This window comes from Beta vulgaris, chromosome 4, assembly GCF_026745355.1.
Source record: "Beta vulgaris subsp. vulgaris cultivar EL10 chromosome 4, EL10.2, whole genome shotgun sequence".
In the NCBI taxonomy this organism is placed as follows: domain Eukaryota; kingdom Viridiplantae; phylum Streptophyta; class Magnoliopsida; order Caryophyllales; family Amaranthaceae; genus Beta; species Beta vulgaris.
Window position 1 is genome coordinate 27,546,358 of NC_079205.1, and position 22,095 is coordinate 27,568,452.

At 35.4% G+C, this 22,095-nt stretch overlaps 1 protein-coding gene across 1 annotated transcript; it reads left to right on the forward strand.

Annotated features, from left to right (window-relative positions):
• Positions 1-10,081: 10,081 nt before the first annotated feature.
• LOC130590970 (uncharacterized) lies at positions 10,082-12,046 on the forward strand. The gene is made up of 3 exons (XM_057393766.1): positions 10,082-10,835; positions 10,936-11,290; positions 11,370-12,046. Exons 1-3 carry the CDS (start codon positions 10,302-10,304, stop codon positions 11,411-11,413), a joined length of 933 nt encoding a protein of 310 aa, XP_057249749.1. The 5' UTR covers positions 10,082-10,301; the 3' UTR covers positions 11,414-12,046.
• The last annotated feature ends 10,049 nt before the right edge of the window (positions 12,047-22,095 follow it).

Consider the following 22,095-nt stretch of genomic DNA (forward strand, 5'->3'; position numbering starts at 1 on the left):
GGGGAGGGGGACCAAATTCAGTACAATTCGAAAACATAGATAACCCTAAATTCCGTGCACAAATTAAAGTATTAGTTTTCTTCCCTTTGCTTGAGTATTTTATTCTTTTTTTGTTGTTTTATATGGACCAGGTTTATTTATAGGATAAAAAACTATCACAATTGGTAAAAGTAAATGGATCCCGATAAGATTAGGTTATATCATAGTGGTCATTTTGCGACAAAAAAGAATACAACAACATATGAGAAGAGGGTTGGTATTGCATTTGTTGATTTGATTACAAGTGAGTTAGCTTATGCTAAAGTAGGTTAAATATGGTTTAGGAGGCATGTATTTGCTTTATTTAGTGGAATGAAAGACATTAGGAGTGATGTTAATAAATCTCAATTTCTACAAGCACCTAAAAAAGATGGGTGGTACCATCTATACTTGGTCAATGAAGACAAGAGGGAGAAAGGGAATCATAATCGACTTGGAAAAAGGAGTTTCAGGTGAGGGTAATAACTAGTGGAGGGGTTTTAATAATGCTGAGTCAACAAGCACTACTATTGGTGGCCCACATGGTAACTCTTTAAGCCAGAAAAACCCTCTCCTTTTTTTTTATCATTCCATCTCTCATATAAGATAGAAACTGCCCATTTTTTTAGCCACAAAGACAAAAACCTGTGAGCCTCAAAATAGTGTGAGAAATCCAATGCTTGAGATTGATGAAGAAGATTAAGAAGAGACAGATGGGCTTGACAGTGAGGATTCTGATGTTAATGTTTTATTGAGTGATGAGGACTTTGATGAGGATGATAGTGATGATGATCTATTTCACAAAAATGTGGATCATGACATGTATGAGGTAGTTACAAGGAGTTTAGGAGGGTTTATATAGCAATCATAGGATATATGTGTGCATGGGCATTGAAAATGATTCTTGGGGATGCTAGCATGGATTATAAGAGGGTATGGGGTTATGCAAAGGTTGTAAGAATGTTCAATCCAAGTAGCATTGTTGTGGTTAAGGTGTCAAGGATATACGTGTGCCTCTAAGCATGCAAGGAAGGGTTTATTGTAGGCCCATAATAGGTGTTGATGGAGATCATTTGAGAGGACCTTATACTGGTATATTGTTGACAACTATAGACAAGACGTTAACATTAATTATATCTTGTTGCATGGGTTGTTGTAGAGACTGTGAGTTCAGAAACATAGGTAGAGGTTGGCATGGGCCGGATCGGGCCTGTTCACGGGCTCGGCCCGCGGGCTTGAGTAAATGGCGGGCCGGGCTGGGCTTGAAATTTTAAAAATCTGTCCACGGGCCGACCTAGGCCCGCGGGCCGGGCTCGTGCTTCCCGTGGGCCTGACCCATATTTTATGTTGTATATTTGAGAGTTTTAGGGTAAAAAACAAAAGAAAAGGAGCGTTGGCCCGCGGGTCGGCCCACGTGGGCTCGTGCTGGTGCGGGCCGGAAATAAAATTTCTTGATCGTGGCAGGCCCGCGGCCCACGTAGCGGACAACAGGTCGGGCCGGGCCCAAATCGTGCCGCCCCGGCCCATGCCCACCTCTAAACATAGGCTTGGTTGCTAGAGTTGCCGAGGAATGACATCATTTATCTGGCTAACTCCATCACTTGAGTGAATGAAAAAGATGAGCTTACCTACATGAGTGACAGGTAGAAGGTAAGACTTCCTCTTTTCATGTTCAATCATTTTTTTTCATGTCATTGATTTTGAACATTGGTTTTGAATTTATTTCAGGGTTTACTTGATGCCTTTAGTACAATGATGCCTAATGTAGAGACTAGATATTGTTACAAGCATATATAGTCTATATCAAAAACAAGTTCCGTGGTGTGCTATACAAGGAACATATTTGGAAGGCTGCAAGAGCTTCCACAAAGGTGTAATTATTGTGTTTTCACTCACACACTTGATTTCCCCCCCTCCAAAAAATGTACTATATGTTAATGTGGTTGCAGCATAATTTCAGGTTGCAAATGGAAGCTATAAAGGCTTTGATCTTTGAATATGGAGGCATTTGAGTTGTTGGAAGAAATTTCCACTTGCCATTGGTCAAAACATGGTTTTAGTTCATCTTCTAAATCTGGTATGCTGCTAAACAATTGTTGTGAGAGTTTTAATGATTTTTTGAGGGAGGCAAGAACAAAAACTATCCTACAGTCGATGGAATGGATTTGGAGGTATGTGATAATATTTTGTGCAAAAAGAGAGAGAATAAAGAGCTTTTATGGTTTGATTATGCCTCCTGTAGTGAAGATGGTTCATAAGGGATTAGAGGAAGTGACAAACATGAGGGTAAATCAAATCGACTTACATGAATTTGAAGTTATCCGTAAGGAATACACATTTGTAATGTATTTGGAAACCAAAGTGTGTGGTTGTTATAGATGAACTCTAACATGTATTCCTTATTGGCATGCAGTAACATATATCCAATTAAGAGAAATTAAAGAAAGAACTATGGAAGAAGCATATAACACACCCGATTGGTTCATCTTTGAAGGGATAAGTTGATTAAAGAGTTGAACCATCAATTCTAGTGGAAAGGGGTGAAACGAGATGTTATGCGGTTTGTCAGCAAATGATTGACATGCCAAAGAGTGAAGTTGGAGCATTAGAAACCAACCTGCTTACTATGGAATAATCAAACAATTTTTTAATACACCCTGAAAATAGTCAGTCTAAGTTGGTTCGGGACACACATAAAAAGACTAATTATTTAGTGACAAGTTATTATGCAAACATATTACAATGTTCCTCACAGGTTGTCCAATTTATCTGAATTAATTAGAACAATTCTTTTGGTCTTGTTTTAGCAATACATAACATGTGGGTGATAAAAGCAATAAAACATGCATAGAACAATCATATACTAACATGAATATTATGTACAAAAATAAGAGAAAAATATGTTAGAATTTACAAAGAGAAGCGATTATTACTTAAAAATCTACATCATGACAAGAGACGATTAGTAACTTCGATAAAATAAAATATAATTATTCAAGGATCCTCAGGATTATACCTATGCGGTGTAGATCTAAGAGCGCAATGACATTCAGGCGAAGCAATCTTGGAACCAGGAATATAGTATGAGTAGAAACAGGAATTGATTTAAAAGATTGAAAATAATAATTCAAATCTGCCTCTGATTCGGGAAATCAACTTGTATATATAGGCGAACAAACGCATGCGCCTCACGCATGCTCTACGCCAGGCGCATGCCTAAGTGGCGGACACAAAGACATGCGTCAGGCACACATTGGCGCACTGACGTGGTCCATCTTGTTAAAACACTACACGTGGAAACGCATTTTCGAAAATATAAAAAAGTATGTTGCGTTTCACGCAAGACTTGCGTTAGGCGCAAGACTCTGTGTGAGTCACAAGTACACGTGTCAGGCGCTCATTAGCGCGCCTGACACGAACTGACCAATGTGCTGGATCCATGTGGCGAGGGTGAGTGCAGCCACCGTGTCCGGCGCAAAATCCGGGATATTCGCTGTTGAACCCTAGTTTTATGATGACAAAGGAACAAAGATGCAAACTAAGTAGTGGACTAACGAGTTATTTAAGTGCATGAATTTCAAGGTATCATTGAAAGGAACAAAGAGAATACTAAGTCAAGGAAGAAATCAAGTTTGGATTTTGAAGACTAAGTGAAGATGTTTTCCTATTTGGTACTGGAGCAGCATTGGGGCAAGAAGAATAAAGCGAGGCGTTTTATTTCTAGTTCCATTATAAAGGAACGAGTAAAGATGGTAAGGAACTGTGGCAGTTTTTATTTAAGAATGATAGTTTGTTCCTTTGTAAGGGACAGACGAATTGGCACTAAACTAATGAGTTAAAGGAACTAACAAATAAAATGAACTAGACTTAGGTTGAAGCATTACAACGGTACATTGATGGCAGTTGAGAAGATAATGCCTAGAATATAGGTAACCGTTTTTATCTAAGGAAAAATATGATTTTATGGAAAATCTTTTTAAGGAAAAGATTTTATTTTTCAAAAGATAATAAAAATATTATTCGATTTTTACGGAATTTATTTAAAGATAATATTTTTATTAAAATAATTTAATTTCAGATTTAATATTTAATGTGTTTTAAATTAAATCTGATTTTCGAGTAATGCTCAAAGTAGTTACTATAATTAAGGAGCGGTAACTAAAAACACTCCTACGTCTAACAGTAATCATGGGATCATGGGATGTTTTGAGGAACGTGTTCCTTGGGGTAAGGAATATCGTGGGATAATGGTTTTTCACAAATGCATGCTTTAATTCCCACGTTCTAAATTACTATCAATATAAATAATAATGTCTAAGTAAGTTCCAAATTGTGTCTGACTAAGTGTTTTAGTGAGTTTAACTAATTAAAGTGTCAGTGCCTTCATTCTCTCATAATAGCCATTTGTTCTTTGCTTTCTTACTCTAATTCCACTAAGCTTATTTCGATCAACTGTATTTTGGTTTTTGAGGTAAGGGGACTTTGAGTGAAGTTCTGTAAGAGAGAAGCTTTGAGTAAAGCTAAAAAGAGTGAGAAAACTTCGAGTGAAGTTGAGAGGAACTGCTGTTAAGGGAACAATGGTTCAGGAACTTGAGTTTAGGAACTCAAGGTGTGGCTCATAAGTAGAATTAGGTTGTAACAGAGTTGTTTGGCCTAATTAGTGAAAGAGTTGAGTTTAAAATCCCTAGTGACCGAGGTTGTTTCTTCTTGTTGGGCCCAAGAAGTTTTTCCTCGTAAAAATTCCTTGTATTCCTTTAGCTTGTTTATTTGTTTAAGTTTGAATTTGTGCAAAAAGTTACGTTTATTTCTACTCATACAATTCACCCCCCCTCTTGTAGTGTTCCTAGTGAAATAACATTCGCTTTTTTATTCTACGCGTGCTTTTAAGATCCATTTTTATCCCTAAATATCAGGAGATCAAATTTTTACAGGTTGAAAATCTGATTTATGTTCTAAAGATAATAAAGACTTTGATGAGAATATTTATTAAAACAATAAATATTCAATTGGGCTTTAAAAATGGACTTAAAACATTTTACGGGTTAAATTTGCAATTAATCATCATGGATAATCAATTGGGCTCTTATAATATTATTTCAAAACATATATGGCCTAGTTATTCGGATTTTTCTCCATTTGGCCGTGCCAACTAATACCGCAGTATATTTCATCATTGGCCCCTTAAATGGGAGACACGGTTATGTGTCTATAGAAGCCCCTAGTTTGAGTGAGGTTTTCAATATTGAAAGTCAAAGTACACATGTATCAAATACCAGAGTAAATAGAGTATGGTGAATAGTGGACTATCGACCGACGTAATCACACTGGAATGCCTCAAGAAGTTGAGGTACATCGAAAGGGATGCCACCCCCCCCCCCCCCCTCAATCAGCCACTCATAGGCTTAAGGGAAAACTTGGTACATCCAGTCGGCTTGATAAAGCTACCCACTCGGATAGGAGAAAAAGGAAAGGGCAAAAGCATACTGATTGACTTCCTAGTAGTGGACATCCCTCTACCATATAACATCATAATGGGAAAACCAACTCTGAACAAGGTCAAAACCGCAATCTCCATCTATCAGCTCCTCATGCAATTTGAAGCCAATGAGGGTAAGGTTGGAAAGATCCATGGAGATCAGCAAGCAGCAAGAGAGTGCTATGTAAACAGTCTCAAAAGCAAGAACGACCTCGTCGGTTTCAAGGATTTTATAAATATATTTTAGTATTTATATATTTATATTTAAACACAAGTTAGTTTTAAAATAATTTGACTATTTAAAAAGGTTGACTATTTTAAAAGTCAAATGAAATTATTTTAACGATTTAAGAAAGTGAAAAATATTTTAATTAAGTATGTTTTGATAAAAGTTTTAAATACTAATTTCTATTGGAAAAGAAGTCTAATGGACTTGAGGAACCCAATAAGGAAAAGGAGTCATATTGATGATAAAAGTTCTAATTTGTTTATCATATTCATCATCAATTTTCAGTAAGCCCAATCTCCTTTTCCTAAGCCCAAAAGGGAAGGTCCTTATAAATATCTTAATATCCAATTATTTTAGGGAAATTCCATCTAGTACCACTCAGTTTTTGCAAATTCCATTTGATACCCAAATTTTAAGAATTGTCCAACTAATACCACTATAATTACACCCTAATTGCTACCATGACTTTACTATTAACAAAAAGTTAGGAAACATTATGTTAGTTAGGTTATGTTGAGTTAGATCCTTTAAAATAAAAAAGTAAAATATTAAAAACCTAATTACTAACCTAACTATGTAAACCTATTCAATTTCTACCATGACTCTACTGTTAACTATGTAAACCCATTCAAATTTTAAGAATTGTCCAACTAATACCACTATAATTACACCCTAATTGCTACCATGACTCTACTCTAACAAAAAGTTAGGAAACATTATGTTAGTTAGGTTATGTTGAGTTAGATCCTTTAAAATAAAAAAGTAAAATATTAAAAACCTAAGTACTAACCTAACTATGTAAACCCATTCAATTTCCTCCCTATTGCTACTACTCAAAATACAAAGCAAAACAAAATAAAACCAAAACCTATCTTCTTCGTTGCTCTGCTTTCTTGGTTGGTCTTCGATAATTCTACTCCACCACCGAAGGTTGATCGAGATTTGCTCTGGGACAATTCTACACTACCATCTGTAAGTCTTGTATTTGAGATTTTTTTTGCATGATTTGTTCAATTTTACGAAGGAAATCACAAAAAGCTTTGTTCAATTCTGTTTTCAATTTGCTTATCACAAATTTATGGCTTTTCAATTGTTTGATACTGAATTTTGTAGCTTTGAATTGTTGTGATTAGAACTGTTTGAAAATTCTGTTTTAAATTTGACTATCTTGAAATATTTTGTTTGGTGCAATGATGGTAGTGCATCTGATCTTCATTATAATCTATTTTGTCATGTACTGTAACCATGGATACTGGTGTTGCACTACATTCTTATATTTAGAAATAGAAGAGTATGATGGGTTATTTTTCCTTTGGAGATGTATAATTACTTTTGTTATTTGTGCTGCACTACATTAGGTTAGCAATTGTTTTTAGTTATCTTTTACAGGAAGTTTCCAAAAGTTTGAAACTTTTACAACATTGATATGGTTAGCTCCGAAGCTAAAATTATATCGATTAATATAAACTAACAAATTGATGTACTTGTTTTTAGTTCTAAATGTATTGAGTGAATGTTGTTACTATTTTTTGTTGAATTGTTGCTAAAATTCAAATAAAATTGGTGTTGATTAAAAGGGTTTAATTTCTTGCAGAATGGGGGTTGATGAAAAGTTTTTGAGGTTTCAATATGATGGAAACCATGTTGATGTTGCTGTTGATATGGATAGCAGTAATTTGCTGGATGTAATCATTGATTACGAGGATGAAGCAACGAAACTTGGGTATGAGACTGCTAGGAACCCGATTTCAACTATGTGTGGCAAATGAAGCATTGGCCATTGAAACAGGACAAAGACTTGATGGTAATGTTTGAAAGGATTCCCAATCATCAGATGATATACATTTGGGTAGGGACTCAATCTAAACCTAGTGCATTGAATAAATTGGTTGTGGATCTTAGGAAGAGACAGGACAATGCAAATGGTTTCCTTGAAGTGATTCATAATGGTTCTACTGAGGTTAGAGATCATGTAGGAAAGCCTAAGAAACTTCCTGTGAGAAGGAATGTCAGGACAAAACAACTCAAGGAAGTGACTGAATCTTTTGTTGTGGTGGAAAATCAAGTTAGTGAAGTCATTAAGGAAAAGAACAATGCTATGGAAGTGAGTGATGATGTAAATGATGATCTGAATAATGATAGAGTTGAGACACACATGAAGACATTTGTTTTCACTAGAATGGATGGACTGGACACTGAGCCTATCAACCTAGCAAATGAAGAGACTTGGGCTGACATAGAGCATGAAATACCACCTGATGATCCTAAGACATTTATAAAGTTCATGAAAGACATGCAAAAGAAAGAGAAGGCCGCTGCAAAGAGATTGAAGAAGGGGGCTTCGAAAACCACCAATGGCGAACAGGGGAATCCATCAGCTTCTACAACTCAACCTACTGAGGTTATGGCAACTATTCCAACTCAACCTGTTTCGACTGCAGCCACTGCTACTCCAGTTGCTACAAATGTAACTCATGTGACTTCAAGCTCAGTTCAAAGTCCTAGGAGGAGCCCTAGGATTTCAGCCAAGATTGTCAATGTTGAAACGAAAGAAAAAGGACCCGAGCGTACAAGGATGCAGGGATTGAAGCAACCTGATCCTACCTTATATGCTAGAAAAGTCCCAAGAACTACCGCAGTTAGGAAAGGGCTATGGGTTGGATAAAAAAAGACAACTGATGATAGTGTTATAAATGAAGTTGTGGTTGAAAGTTCAAGATAGATTGTCACAAGATCATTAAGGTCAACTTCCGTTGATGGAGATGATAGTGAAAGTGACAGTGACAATGACTTTGTTCCAGAGCACTCATCTCATGTGCATGCTGATGAGAGAGGAGAAGACTTCTCTTTGGCAACAGTAGAAGACAAATGGCATCCTCATCAATGGCATGATTTCATTGATCCTGATGACAATGATGATGACTACTTTGCTAAACTGTACAAGAATGGAGAAATTTATGAAGAAAAAGCATTTGGAAAGATAGAGCTCAGGCCTTGGATGATTTTTATTGAGAAAAGTCATTTTAGGGACACACTAAGGGTGCGTTCTGTTCAACTTAAAAAATTAAGTTTCAGGTCCAATAAGTTCAGATAAGTTTAGATATGTTCAGATAAGTTGCAATAAGGTCTAATAAGTGCAATAAGTTCCAATAAGGTCTAATAAGGTCCAATAAGTTCCAATCAGGTGCAATAAGTTCCAATCAGGTCTAATAAGGTCCAATAAGGTCCAAATAGTCAATGTTTAATAAACATTTGTATTATTGTCCACTATTTTGTTATTCATAATTTCATATCACTATTAGCGGATTATGTTATTATTAGAATTTTAATTAAAGTACCACAATGATTATATAGTATTATACTTGTATTAGTGTCTATTATTTTATTATTTATTTGTATTATGCCTATTATTTTATTATTCATATTACTATTAGCTGATTATGTTATTATTAGAATTTTTTATTAAAGTACCACAATGTATAGTATTATACTTGTATTATTGTCTATTATTTAATTATTCATATTGCTATTGAATAATATTATAATCATGGTCAAATAATTAAGGTTAACAATAATAATAATAATAATAATAATAATAATAACAATAATAATAATAATAATAATAATAATAATAATAATAATAATAATAATAATAATAATAATAATTATAATTACAATATTTTGCAATTCGTCTTTAAATAACTAGAGATAACATGTTTTCGTTACTAATAACTATGAAAGATATAAATGTTATCAATTGATTGCTTCATTATCATCATTGGAGTATCTTTCTTCATCGGAGTATCTTTCTTCATCTTCTACATCATCCTCTTCAATCAATACGTTTTCTTCATCAACAACCAACCATATTTCATCTGCAAATATATAAATAGTAATTTTTTTGTTAAATTAATTATCATAAGAGATAATTAATAATCATTATTTTTTAAAGGACGAATTATAATAATTATTATTCCATAAAAAAATTTGAGGGGTAGTATTTACGTTAGGTAATATTTATGTTATTCATGGTCAATGTTTTTGTCTAATAAGGTCAAATAAGTTTCAATCAGGTTCAATAAGGTCTAATAAGTTTCAATCAGGTCCAATAAGGTCTAATAAGTTTCAATCAGGGTCCATAAGTTCCAATAAGTTCCAATAAGGTCAATCAGGTTCAATCAGGTCCAATAAGTTCCAATCAGGTTCAATCAGGTTCAATAAGTTGAATCAGGTCCAATCAGGTCCAATCAGGTTTAATAAGTTCCAATAAGTTCAGTTCAGGTTCAATAAGTTCAGTTCAGATAAGTTCCAATAAGTTCAGGTCCAATAAGTTGAATAGAACGCACCCTAAAGGTTTACTGTGTGCAAGAAGGATTTGCAATCACAGTGCTTTGGGCTGATTCAATAAGGTATACTGCCATATGCACTGCTCAATGTTGTTGTTGGAGAATCCATGTTTCAAGACTAATAGATGGTAGGACATGGGCTATTAAGAAGATTTGGCCCAACTTTCACAATTGTAGGGGCCTAGAAATCTTCAACCCTATTTGCACTGTGAAATGGGCAGGAAGAAAACTGATGGATGACTTAAGAGCAAACGCTGACATTAAGGGAAATGATTTGAATGCAATGTTGTTCCAAAAATTTGGGTTGTACATGAAAAAGTCTTCACTGTACAACATGAAGAATTATGTGATTAATGAGCTTTTTGGAGGCCATGATAAGAGTTATGGGTTGCTCCCTGCCTATGTCAAGATGATACATGAGACTAATACAGGTTCATTAGCATTTTGTTCTTATGTTGATATTGGTCATCCACAAAGGGCAATGCAATTTGGGACTGTGTTCATCTCATTTGGTGGTCAAGTGAAAGGGTTCCTAGGAGGGTGTAGATCACTGATTGGGGTTGATGGGGCACATCTAAAAGGGAACTATGGTGGCATATTGCTATCTGTCATTGCAATGGATGGAAATAATGAAATATTCCCACTTGCTTATGCCATTGTTGATGTCGAGAATGAGGAGAACTGGGCATTCTTTTTCTGGCATTTATACAACATGGTGAAGGATGATGGCAGGAACAATTGGACAATCAAATCTGATAGGCAGAAAGTAATAATTTTCGAATTCTGTTTTTTAATTAATTTTCGTATTAGGATTTTGCTATAACATTTCAAACTTATGTTGTCCTTTATTTTCTTGTGTGTTGCAGGGAGTTGACCTTGCTTTGAAGAAGGTGTGGCCTGCAGCAAAGAGGAGATATTGTTGCAGGCATTTGAGCAGAAATTTCAAGAAGGCATTCCCAGGCCCACTTATGTACATTTTGTTTTGGAGAGCATGCAATGCTACAAATCCTTACACATTCAAGAATACAAAGGAAAGGTTGAGAAAGGAAGGGAAAACTGCATGCATGAAGTGGTTTGCTTGTCTTGGGAGTCAGTCCAAATGGACAAAACACAAATTTGATCCAAGTGTCTGTTCTGACATTAACACTTCAAACTTTGTTGAGAGTTTTAACTCAACCTTGGGTGTGGACAGGTGCAGACCTGTGTTGACACTTCTGGAAGGTAAACACCACTTATATACTTTTCTTTGAATCTTTCCGACTGCATCATACACTAATTTTGGTTATATGCCTAACTGTAGGCATCAGAAGGGTTTGCATGGTTCGAATAGCTACTAGGCAGTAGCAGGTAGGGTCTTGGGATGAAGATGGCATTTATCCGAAGATAGTGAAGATGGTGAAAGCAATTGGCCAGGCTACAAGATTCTGCAAGTCTCACATGTCTGCCCCTGGTGAGTTTGAGATACATGAAGGGAAGAGTCAATTTCCGCTTAGCTTTACCAATATGAAGTCTGCATGTGGGGCTTGGCAGCTTACAGGAATCCCTTGTAGGCATGCAATCAGGGTTATGATAGCATCTAAGATTGATCCACACATGTATGTGAGTTCCTGGTACTCAGTGAAAAAGTATAAGGCCACTTACTGTCACAACATTGCACCAATTCTCGATAAAGATCAGTGGCCAGAGTTTGATGACCTGCCACAAGTACTCCCACCACCACTGAAAAGGGGAGTTGGTAGACCCAGCAGAAATAGGAGAATAGAGGAAGGAGAGGAAGCTAAGGGTAAAAGGTCAAAAATAGTGAAATGTAAGAACTGTGGACACTTTGGTCATAACATCAGGACATGCAAAGGAGCACCTACAATGAGAGAATTGACCAACACTGAACCAATTGTGACCAAGAACAAGAGGAAGTCAACCTCAGCAAGCAACAACAAGAGCAAGAAAGCTAAGCAAAAGCAACAAGATCAGCAGGAAGTGTTACACAGTCTCCAAGACGTAACTTTGACCTTTAATATCTTCAATTCCGTATTAATAAAAAATACAAATGAGAATATTCGGTCAAAAATTTTAAAGTTTTTGGCCAACCAAAAATGAAGTAGGCACTATATTATGGGACGGAGGGAGTAATAATGAATTTTGTGTGATTTGAAGTTGGTTTATTATTGATTGTTGAACTATACTAAATGGAAAGTGAGTCTAATCAAAACAATTGCTCCTATTTTTGGGAATGCCTCTGTTTTTATGATTTAAGTGTTCTAAGTACCTTTTTGATGATTTCTTAAACAACTGAAACCAAATCTTTGCATGATATGTCAATGGTAATACTTTATGCCTGCACCCTAATAATCTTCACAGTGGGCGAAATAAGTTTTAGCTTTTGGAGGGAAGCACACATAAAAAAGAATGGGTATTAAATAAGGGAGGGAAGTTAATTTATTAGTTAAACTAAGCTAACATAATGTTTCCTAACTTTTTGTTAACAGTAGAGTCATGGTAGTAATTAGGGTGTAATTATAGTAGTATTAGTTGGACAATTCTTAAAATTTGGGTATCAAATGGAATTTGCAAAAACTGGGTGGTACTAGAATGAATTTCCCTTTATTTTATTCCACACAAAGATTTATATTCTCTTTCTCTCTCAAAATTTTCGGCCAACCCTTATTCTCTTTCTCTCCTTTCACTTGTTTTTTTTCTCTCACCCGAATCTGATTGGCCAAATTTCTCATAGTTCCGTTTATTTTTAGCCAAAACTTCCTTCTTGAAAATTGTAGATCTCGAAAAGTTATTGAATTTAGGCTCAAGAATCACTCAATTCCGATTCTTATTCTCAGTTATGGCCTCTGCAAGTTTCGCAATTCTGCTACCATATTTCACTCGCGATTTTAGTATATTTCACTCTTTTTCCCCCTTTTTCTTTTCTTCTTCCTCAAGATTCCATTAAAGACTATATTTTTATGCTTTCTTTTAATGTTAATCATGATTATTGGTTTTAATTTACTATTTTAATAAGTAATCTTGATTCATATATATTTTATATTATAAGAATAAAAATTCAGATTTGTTTATTATGGTTAGATTGAAGTTTTAATCATTAAAACATGGATTTTTAGGGTTTTAATTACTAGAAAACCATAGTAGCATATTAGATACTATGAGATTGATTTAGATTATGATTTTAAACATGTTTATATATGTTTAAAGAAGGTTTATTGATTTTTAAAGCTGCTGGAATTTTAGAAAGGTTTTTATTAATGGAGTTTTAAGAATTTTAATTACTAGTATGGTAGTACTGTGCTAGGAATTAAAAGTAATTGGAGTTTTGATATTAAAATCAGCTTTTGAATATATTTAAAGGGGATTTTAAATATTTTAGAGTTGCTCTATTTTTATGGAAGGGTATTGATTTTAGTTTATATTGATTTCTAGGCGGAGAATATTCTATAGGGCACTTTTAAGGAGTTAAAAGTGGCCTACCGACCATTTACACGAGGTACGTATGTTGTATAATATGAGCACTATAAGAGGGGGGGGTGAATTATAGTGAGAGAATAAGCACTACTTTTTGCGGAATTAAAAGTAAACTTGGGAACAAACAATGGGAACACGAGAGATTTTACGAGGAAAAACTTCCTAGGCCTAGTAGGAAGAAACAACCTCGACCACAAGGGATTTTAAACAACTTTCCACTATAATAGGCCAAAACAACTCTGATTACAACCTATTACTTTTCTCTCGATTCTCAACTTAAGTCACTCAACTCAAGTTCCCAACGACAGTTCCCAACAACTGACGTTTTCTCTCAAACTTCACTCGAAGTTCCTTTCTCTTTCTCTTTCTCTTTCTCTTGCTTCACTCAAAGCTTTCTCACACTTACAAGAGTTCACTCAAACCCTTTTTCTCAAAAATACACTTTGTAAAACAATGGAAGAGTAATGAAAACTCGATTAATGTAAGTATGAATTCTCTTAAGGAAAGGCACTGACACTTTAGATAACTTAAGACAAATTAACTAAGTCAGACACAATTTTTCTCAAGTGAATTAGGCGTCTATTTATAGACCTTTAAGACAGACATGATTTCCACTAACTTAGACCATTATCACATGTTCTCCATGATTTCTAATTAATTAATTAAATTAAATTATTTATTCTAAGTCATGTGCATCATCCACTAACCCATTACTTCATTTCATAGAAGCAGTAACAAAGTACGTGGTTTTGCAAACTTGGAGAATAATTAATCTTATTTAATTTAATTAAATACTTGGAGGATAATTAACTTAGGCCACTAAATCCACTAACTCCATAAACATGAAGCAGTAAATCATTTAGGCGTGTAAGCTAGAATTTAGGAAATAAATAAATAAAAATCCTTTAGCTAGTTTTTAGGAGAAAAAATCTTTTTCGAAATCTTTTACAAAAACCGGAAAACAGATTTTTTATTTCGAAAAATCCGAAGCTCTTAAAAATCGGAAATAATATATTTTCGAAAGTTAAATCTTTTAAATAAAATATAAAAGATAAAATATATATTTTAAAAAGATAAGATTTGAAAATCAGAGATTTTAAAATCAGAAAATCTATTTAAAATCTTTTCCTAACAAACTTAAACTAACTTCCTAAAATAATGGATCTTAGTCAAATTATCCCTAAAAACTCTAACAACTATATTGGGCACACAATACTTAGGCGCACAATATTAGTCACTTAGTAGTTCCTAAATTAGTTTTAAAGTCTTGTTCCCTAATTATTAAGTCTTGTTCCTAAGCCTTGTTCCTATAGTGCCAGGTCTGTTCCTTTCATGGGAACAGAACCAAGTTCCTTTGAGAATTCACCACGAACTTAATAAAGCTATTACTCAACCTTAACAAGAAGATTAAATAAATACCCTAATGTATTCTAATCTTCATTCCATGCTTGATTCTTCATTTCTCGAACATCTTTACTTCGATCTTGATTAATTCTCCGCTTTAATCTTCAATCAAGTATTCTCTTAGCTCGAGCATGAATTACCTTGCAACAACATAAATAAAATATACTATGTCTTTTGTGGTTAGGTCATCTTCAAAACTCAAGGGTCAACAACGTACATACACATGTGCTATGTGATTAGTATTATGGGTTAAGGAGAAAGAAATTTTAGTATCATGTATAGGAACTTATTATGTTCATATATATATGATTTCTAGTATTTGATTGTTATATGTTTTATGCCTGTGTGCAAGCATGTGATTTGAGATTTATTATGAGTACTATATTGTATGTTTATATGGAATATTTGATACAAGCATGAAAAAAGTTTTATTTATTAATTTGCATGAGAAATTAATATATGTTATAGAGATCGAATCATGTTATTCATGTATTCCCTGACAAGTTTTATTTTCACTATCTTATGAGGACTGTGGGCCTTATTTGGTAAGTTGATAAATTATGCCTTTGTAAAGGTAAGTTTGATTGTTGGCTATGCTCAACAAATAAGAAAGTTCATACTAAAAAGAAAAATAAGTCTTGGATTATAAGTTGTGATCACTTATTAAATTCTAAGATAAAAGAAGTTCAGTTGTGACTGTTTGATTATTATTTCTGTGTTGCTTGTATGTGAGTCATAACAAGTGATAATTGGAAATTAACGTAAAGTGTAACGAGAATAGTTATAGACTTTAGACTGGTGCACGTCTAGAGTTGGACATTAAGGGTTGGAGTACATGGTGGTAGCCCATGGCTTTTCTAGGAATGGATTGATCACCATCCGTCTTTTAGTTCAAAGGTTCCTCGATATCGCAGGTCATTCTGGAATACAGAGTCATGACCGTATTTCATCTTCTTAGTAAAGGCATTAGTAGATAAGTCAACTCGTTCCAATAACTATTCCATTAAAGTAACAAAAAGATGTTTAGAGTTTAGTTCAGTAAGAGTTGTTTGCAGAATGTTATATGATTATACTATTATTTATCCCTGCACGTTACTATTTAGTATCATGTAAGGAATGCTTATGTTTTAGTATGTAGTACTCAGCTTTGCTGATTATGTGCTTTGTTTGTGTGTGTGATCATTGCTTTGCCTTATTGATCCTATGATGATCCATTTTGGTGAGCAGATTCAGTACAACATTGACATTACAGGTTCGAAGATGTGCATCATTGCGAATCTGAAATGGAGAGAATGTGTAAGTAGTATAGTTTACTTTCTGCATTTAGTAAGAACATATTTTATTAAGTTTGTGTGTTTTGACCAAAGTAGGTTGTTTAAGCTCTAAACGCTTGTTTCTTTATTTATTGAGTTATAATAAAGTTAAAGTTTTGTTAATTGTTTTCCGCTGCAAAAATTCTGAATAAGCCGATAAGTTATCACACGGGCGATAATACTTGGGTAATTCTCTACTTGTGTATTATAAAGTAGTTTCTAAAAGGAGAGAATTATCGGGGTGTTACAAGCTCGGTCGGACGATGAGGGTAGGCAAAGCCTGGAGCCTAAAAACAAGAGAATAGATCATCTACGTACTCACCGGGTACAAAGATGTCTTTGCATAGGAAACCTCAAAAATGGGGCTGGGCCCCAAAATCATGTGCCACGAGCTTAACATCAAAGAGGGGTCAAGCAAGCAAAATTTGAGGCACAAGGTTCCTGAGAGGAATAACGTAGGCGCTGCGGATGTTAAAAAATTGCTTGAGGTAGGCTTCATATAAAAGTGCTAATATTTGGAGTAGTTGGCCAACGTGGTATCGGTAAAAAAGTCGAGTGGGGCATGGAGATGTGCGTGGATTTTACGGACCTGAAAAAGGCATGTCCAAAAGACAACCACCCTCTCCCCCAACATTAACAAGTTGGTTGACTCAACTGCAGGGCATGCTCTCTTGAGCTCATGGATGCAAACGCAGGGTACCACCAAATCCCAATGGTTGAGAACGACCAAGTCCACACCGCCTCTATCACGATTTAAGGGATGTACTGCTACAAGATGAATTCAAACTTAAAAATGCAGGGGCTACATATCAGCGAGCAGTGAACAAGATCTTCAATGAACATCTAGGTAGGAACATGGAGGTTTACGTTGACGACATGATCGTCAAAAGGAAAGCCATAGGGATCACCCCTCAGACTTAAGAGAGACCCTCGAAACATTGAGCCGGTTCTGCTTGACGTTGAATTTGAAGAAGTGTGTCTTCGAAGTGAAAGGAGGGAAGTAACTCGGATTTCTTGTGGATGAGAGAGGAATCGAGGCCCGACAAGATTAAAGCTATAATGGAGATGAAATTCCTTCGAAATGTTCGAGAGGTATAGCACCTAACCGGCTACTTGGTGGCCCTTGGATGTTTCATCTCCCAGTTAGCAGACAAAAGCTTGTATTTTTTCAAAGCTCTAAAGAGAAAAGAGTTCACATTGGACGACAAGGTTGAACAAACATTCGCCTCCCTCAAAATGCACCTATCAAATCTCCCAAAATTGATCTCCCTCTTGCCGGGGAAAACATTGTTCATTTACTTAGTTGTATTAGAATATGAACTAACGATGTTCTGATAGCTAAGAGAGAAGAAAAGCAGCACCCAGTCTACTTTATAAGTCACGCCTTTCGATGGGCGGAACCCAAGTACAGCGAGATAGAGAAGATGGTATTTGCCCTAGTGATGGCTAGTATAAAGCTCAAACCCTACTTTTAAGCCCATCAAATCAAGGTCCTTACCAGACAACCCCTCAGGTAGGTGACCGAAAGCCAAAATCACTCTAGTCGGATGACCAACTGCTCATATCAGCTCTCAAACTTCGGGTTAGAGTATGATCCAAGGAGGGAAATCAAGGCCCAATCATTGACAAATTTTATCACTAAGTGCAGCACCAGACCTCCGGTTGGTGAGTAGGATGGATGGGAGCTCCAAGTAGACGGCTTATCCACTAAGATGGGATGTGGAGTCGGTCTGGTCATCAAGCCCCGGGTCGGAGAAAAGATGGAATATGCCGTTAAGTTTGACTTTTTGTGATCGAACAATGAAGCGAAGTATGATGCACGCATACTCGGACTCCAACTATGCATCCTGAAAGGGGTCACATCCGTCAAGGCAAAATCTGACTCACAACTAATAGTGAGTCACTCATATACCCCAGTCGGAAAATCAACAAGCTGGCGCTTTGGCTCATATGGCCAACTTAGCAAAAGGTTAAGCCCCATCGGACCATCATGTGGGAGCTACTATATCAACCAAGCATCAATGCCAACGAACATCTGGTATTGAATCGAACGACCACATGGATGGAAGAGGTTTAAGTATCTGAGAGATGGGACACTACCCGAGGACAACAAAGAAGCCGAGCAGGTTAAGCACACAGCATGATGGTTCTTATGGCACAAAGACCAACTCTACAAGAAGTCCTTCACCCACCGTATACTCAAATGTGTGACTCCAAAGAGGGAGACTACATCCTAAGGGAAATCCACTAAGGAGCCTGTAACAGCCGGTAACTAATGAGGGTTTAATACGTGATTAAGTAACCTAAGTCACTGAATTTAAATGTGATCGTACGTAGATAATACGTATGATAAGTTGTATGTGAAAATGAATTGTGGATAAATTGTGCTTAGTGTAATTGTTGCCTAGAAGAAAAAAAATATATAATAATAAATGTATCATTACGTAAATGAGAATATGAATAATGTTATCTGCGTACTAGGATCGACATATTATTTTAAGGATTTGAAATTTGTGGGAGTTGAGAATTGTTGCAAGATAGAAAATTGAGATTCAACTATTAAGCACATTAATGGGTACGCTTAATAGAATGGACTTTGAAGTTTCTTTTAATGAATGGGCTTAGATAAATTAAGGAAAACTATGTTAAGGGTATTTAGAGTGGAATAATCATTTTGTGAGAATTTAGGCCACTAGCATGTAATATAATATAAAATTATGGATTAGGTTAGGACAAAAGAAGATCCGAAATTTTTGTGAAGGATCAAGTGTGAAGGAAGACCCCATTTAACTTGCTGAAGGGTAAATCACATGAAATAAATACCTCCAAACCTTGTTTACATGTACCCAAAGTCATCACAAAAATGTCATCACAAAACTCCAAAGAAAAGTTGATGCCTAGAAGAGATCTTCTCTCCCTTGCCTTCCTCACCAGACCTGCGGTAATGCAGGGGTCTGCGTTTGTTTTCTTCAATTTGTCTCTCTACAATATTTCATACAAAGCTTAATTCTTATTCTATATATATATATATAGGTGAATACAAGGAATGAAAGAATTCAAGGTTTAAGTACCAAAAAGTAAGGCCATCTTCTTCAATCAAGGAAACAATAAGTGTATTGAATGTTTTGGGTTAATTAATGTACTTCCTTTAGGTATTTTCTTACGAAAGTTTGTTTGAATGTCACCTAATGTTTTAGGAGAAGAAAGGAGCAAGAATCACACCTTGAGGAGAAGGAGAAGTTGAGTTGCTACCTTTGGAAGTGAAGGTACACAAAAATCAATCTCTTTTGGAGTATTAGTTAAGTGTAAATCTTGGAAAAATCACTAAGAACGATTTTAAGGATAAATTTCTTTGGTTTAGGTTATCATTAGCTACTGTATATTGGTATAAAATAAGGATTTTCATTGCATGTTCATAAACCAAGTGAAATTTCTGTTCTTTTTCTATGCTAGAAACTAGTAACATGTTTACTCGATTCTATTCAGAAGATTTTGTGTGTGTTGGTATTTGAAGTATTTTGGAATGATGTTGGTTGGTAGAGCAGTAGCTTAATTGATGATTAAGAGGTTTCATGTATAGGTATTCATGGTTAAAAAGAATTTCTTGTTTTTGTAATTGATTTTTACATTAAAAGGGCGACTAAACTACCTTGTTTTCATATTTCTTATAAGGATATGTTTAGCAAATGATAAATGAATGTTTTGGAATTTATTACAAAGACTCATGTCATTAAGTTACTGTATTTGAGTAGTAAACATTGTTTGAATTACTTCTTTATTCAATAACACACCAAAGGTGGAGGAAATACACTTAGAAATCACATTTTTAAGGACAAAATATGTTTAAATTTTCTATGAAGTTTCGAGAAATGGATTTCTTTACATTAGTTGGAAATTTCAGTAGGTTAAGGGTTTAAGAACTTATATTATCAAAGGTTAGTTTTAAAGTAATGATTTATGCTAATTGAATCTTCGTTTAGGAAATCTAAAAATCTCCTTTTTACTTACGATAATTCAAGTTTCATTACGAGTTGAACTGTATGGTCAAATCTTGATTTTGATAACTCATTATGCACCTCAATTTTCATTGAACTACTGTCCTAAGTTTCTCCAACCATTCCTATCAAAGTTAGAAAGAGTTTTCTTTTAATAAAGGAACATTTATGAATTGTTTTAGAAATTGTGATAGACTGTTTTGAATTCTTTTTGCATATCGAAGAGGAGTGTGTGTATGAAGTGTGAGGTATGTCCTATAAAAGCTTGCAAGCGAGTAAAATAGTAGGAGCTTAGACTCCGAACTGTGTGAAGGTTAGCACCTTAGTGCCCCTCAATGTGAAATCTCTTCTTCATGCGCTCTATTCAAGATAACAACCTGTGTTCATGATAAGACATGTTTCTGAAGAGCTCATTTTCATACTTTGTTTTATGTAACTAAGATAGTGATACCTTTTACATTCAAAGTTCGTTAACGAGAAACATTTGAGTGTGATTCTTCAACTCTAGTTTTCTAGCCACCAGTAATCATTTTGAGATTGATCTGTGTACTAGTGTAAGCTGATTTTGTTCTGTGAACCTGTCCTGGTGGGGGCAGACTTTTGTGCAAGTGTTAGCGAACCAAGGTAGACAGCTGGAAAGCTATAGATTATAATCTGGTCATCATCCATAGAAGCTAGAGCTTGAACATGATCATCGTTTATTTCCAAATGACTTTCGTCAAAGATACAAGAATGTATTTTGGGTGTTAAGATTTATTTTTGTTTGTAATAACTAAACTATATTCTGTGTTATGTATGGTTTTTATTTCTCTCTCATAGAGTTAGCTCAACCATATTAATGGGCTGACTTCAGCATGTGACATCCTCCATATCGTTTTTTCTTCGAGATTACTTCCGCTAATGCTAGTATTAGCAAACTTTTAATAATTTTTGTTAGATAGAAATGAAGGGTTGTTACATGTGATATGAGCCAAGGTTTTAACTTTTTCCTTTCTTTTAAAAAATATATATATATATTTTTACTACTTATACGCATATAGGTAGTATTATATGTTAAAAGCACGTATATTCTTGAAAAAAGTTTGATTGATCATGTTCAAGGGGATAGTTATGTGGTGATTGTAGATATAGTATAGCTGTTATAAAAAAAATGAATATGTGTAATTTGTATGTAATTTGAATATGTGTTATGTATGTGTAAATTAGAGGTCTGCGAGAGGCAATAGTAGTGGCAGTGGATTAAGAATCATCAGAAGGGGTAGCGTGTATTGGGGAGTAAGTAGGGATGGTACTCGTAGGTACCAAGCAGAACCGGATATGCATAAAATGAGGGACAAGACCCTCTCGAGTTTACAAAAGCCAAAATGATCGAGATAGAGGAGTATAATCTGTTATATGGAGTCGGAGATCGTAACCCCTTCACCCGTTCGGGAATCCAAGCATATAATTTAATCAAGACGCTGCCTCAGTACGAACCTTGGATAACCTTTCATCTCACTTACTAGAAGTTGTTCGCACTATATGTAGCAACATCGTCCTTCCTGGACGATGATACCACGATGGAAACAATTGACAAGAACTTGATACGATGGGACGGGAAATCGGAAGACGTGCTGATGGAGATAGAGAGAACCAAGCAAGCGGCCGGTACACGGGATATGAGTCGAGGGGCTGATTGTTGGGATGACATGTTTAACCGGGTATCTCTGCATGAATACAACAAAACGACAGAAGGGAGAGGTTCCATCCATACTCCTCCTGGATCTGCCGCTAGCATGACTCCGTCCCGACCACGGAGGTCGGATGATTCCGCTACTAGCATGGCTCCTCCTCGGTCGAGAGG

Bases quoted from the DNA above. Each gene is read 5' to 3' on its own strand.
- LOC130590970 (XM_057393766.1), top strand. From the start codon at position 10,302: ATGGATGACTTAAGAGCAAACGCTGACATTAAGGGAAATGATTTGAAT. The intron at 10,836-10,935 runs GTAATAATTTTC...TGTGTGTTGCAG, and splicing joins TCAAATCTGATAGGCAGAAA to GGAGTTGACCTTGCTTTGAA. The intron at 11,291-11,369 runs GTAAACACCACT...GCCTAACTGTAG, and splicing joins TGTGTTGACACTTCTGGAAG to GCATCAGAAGGGTTTGCATG.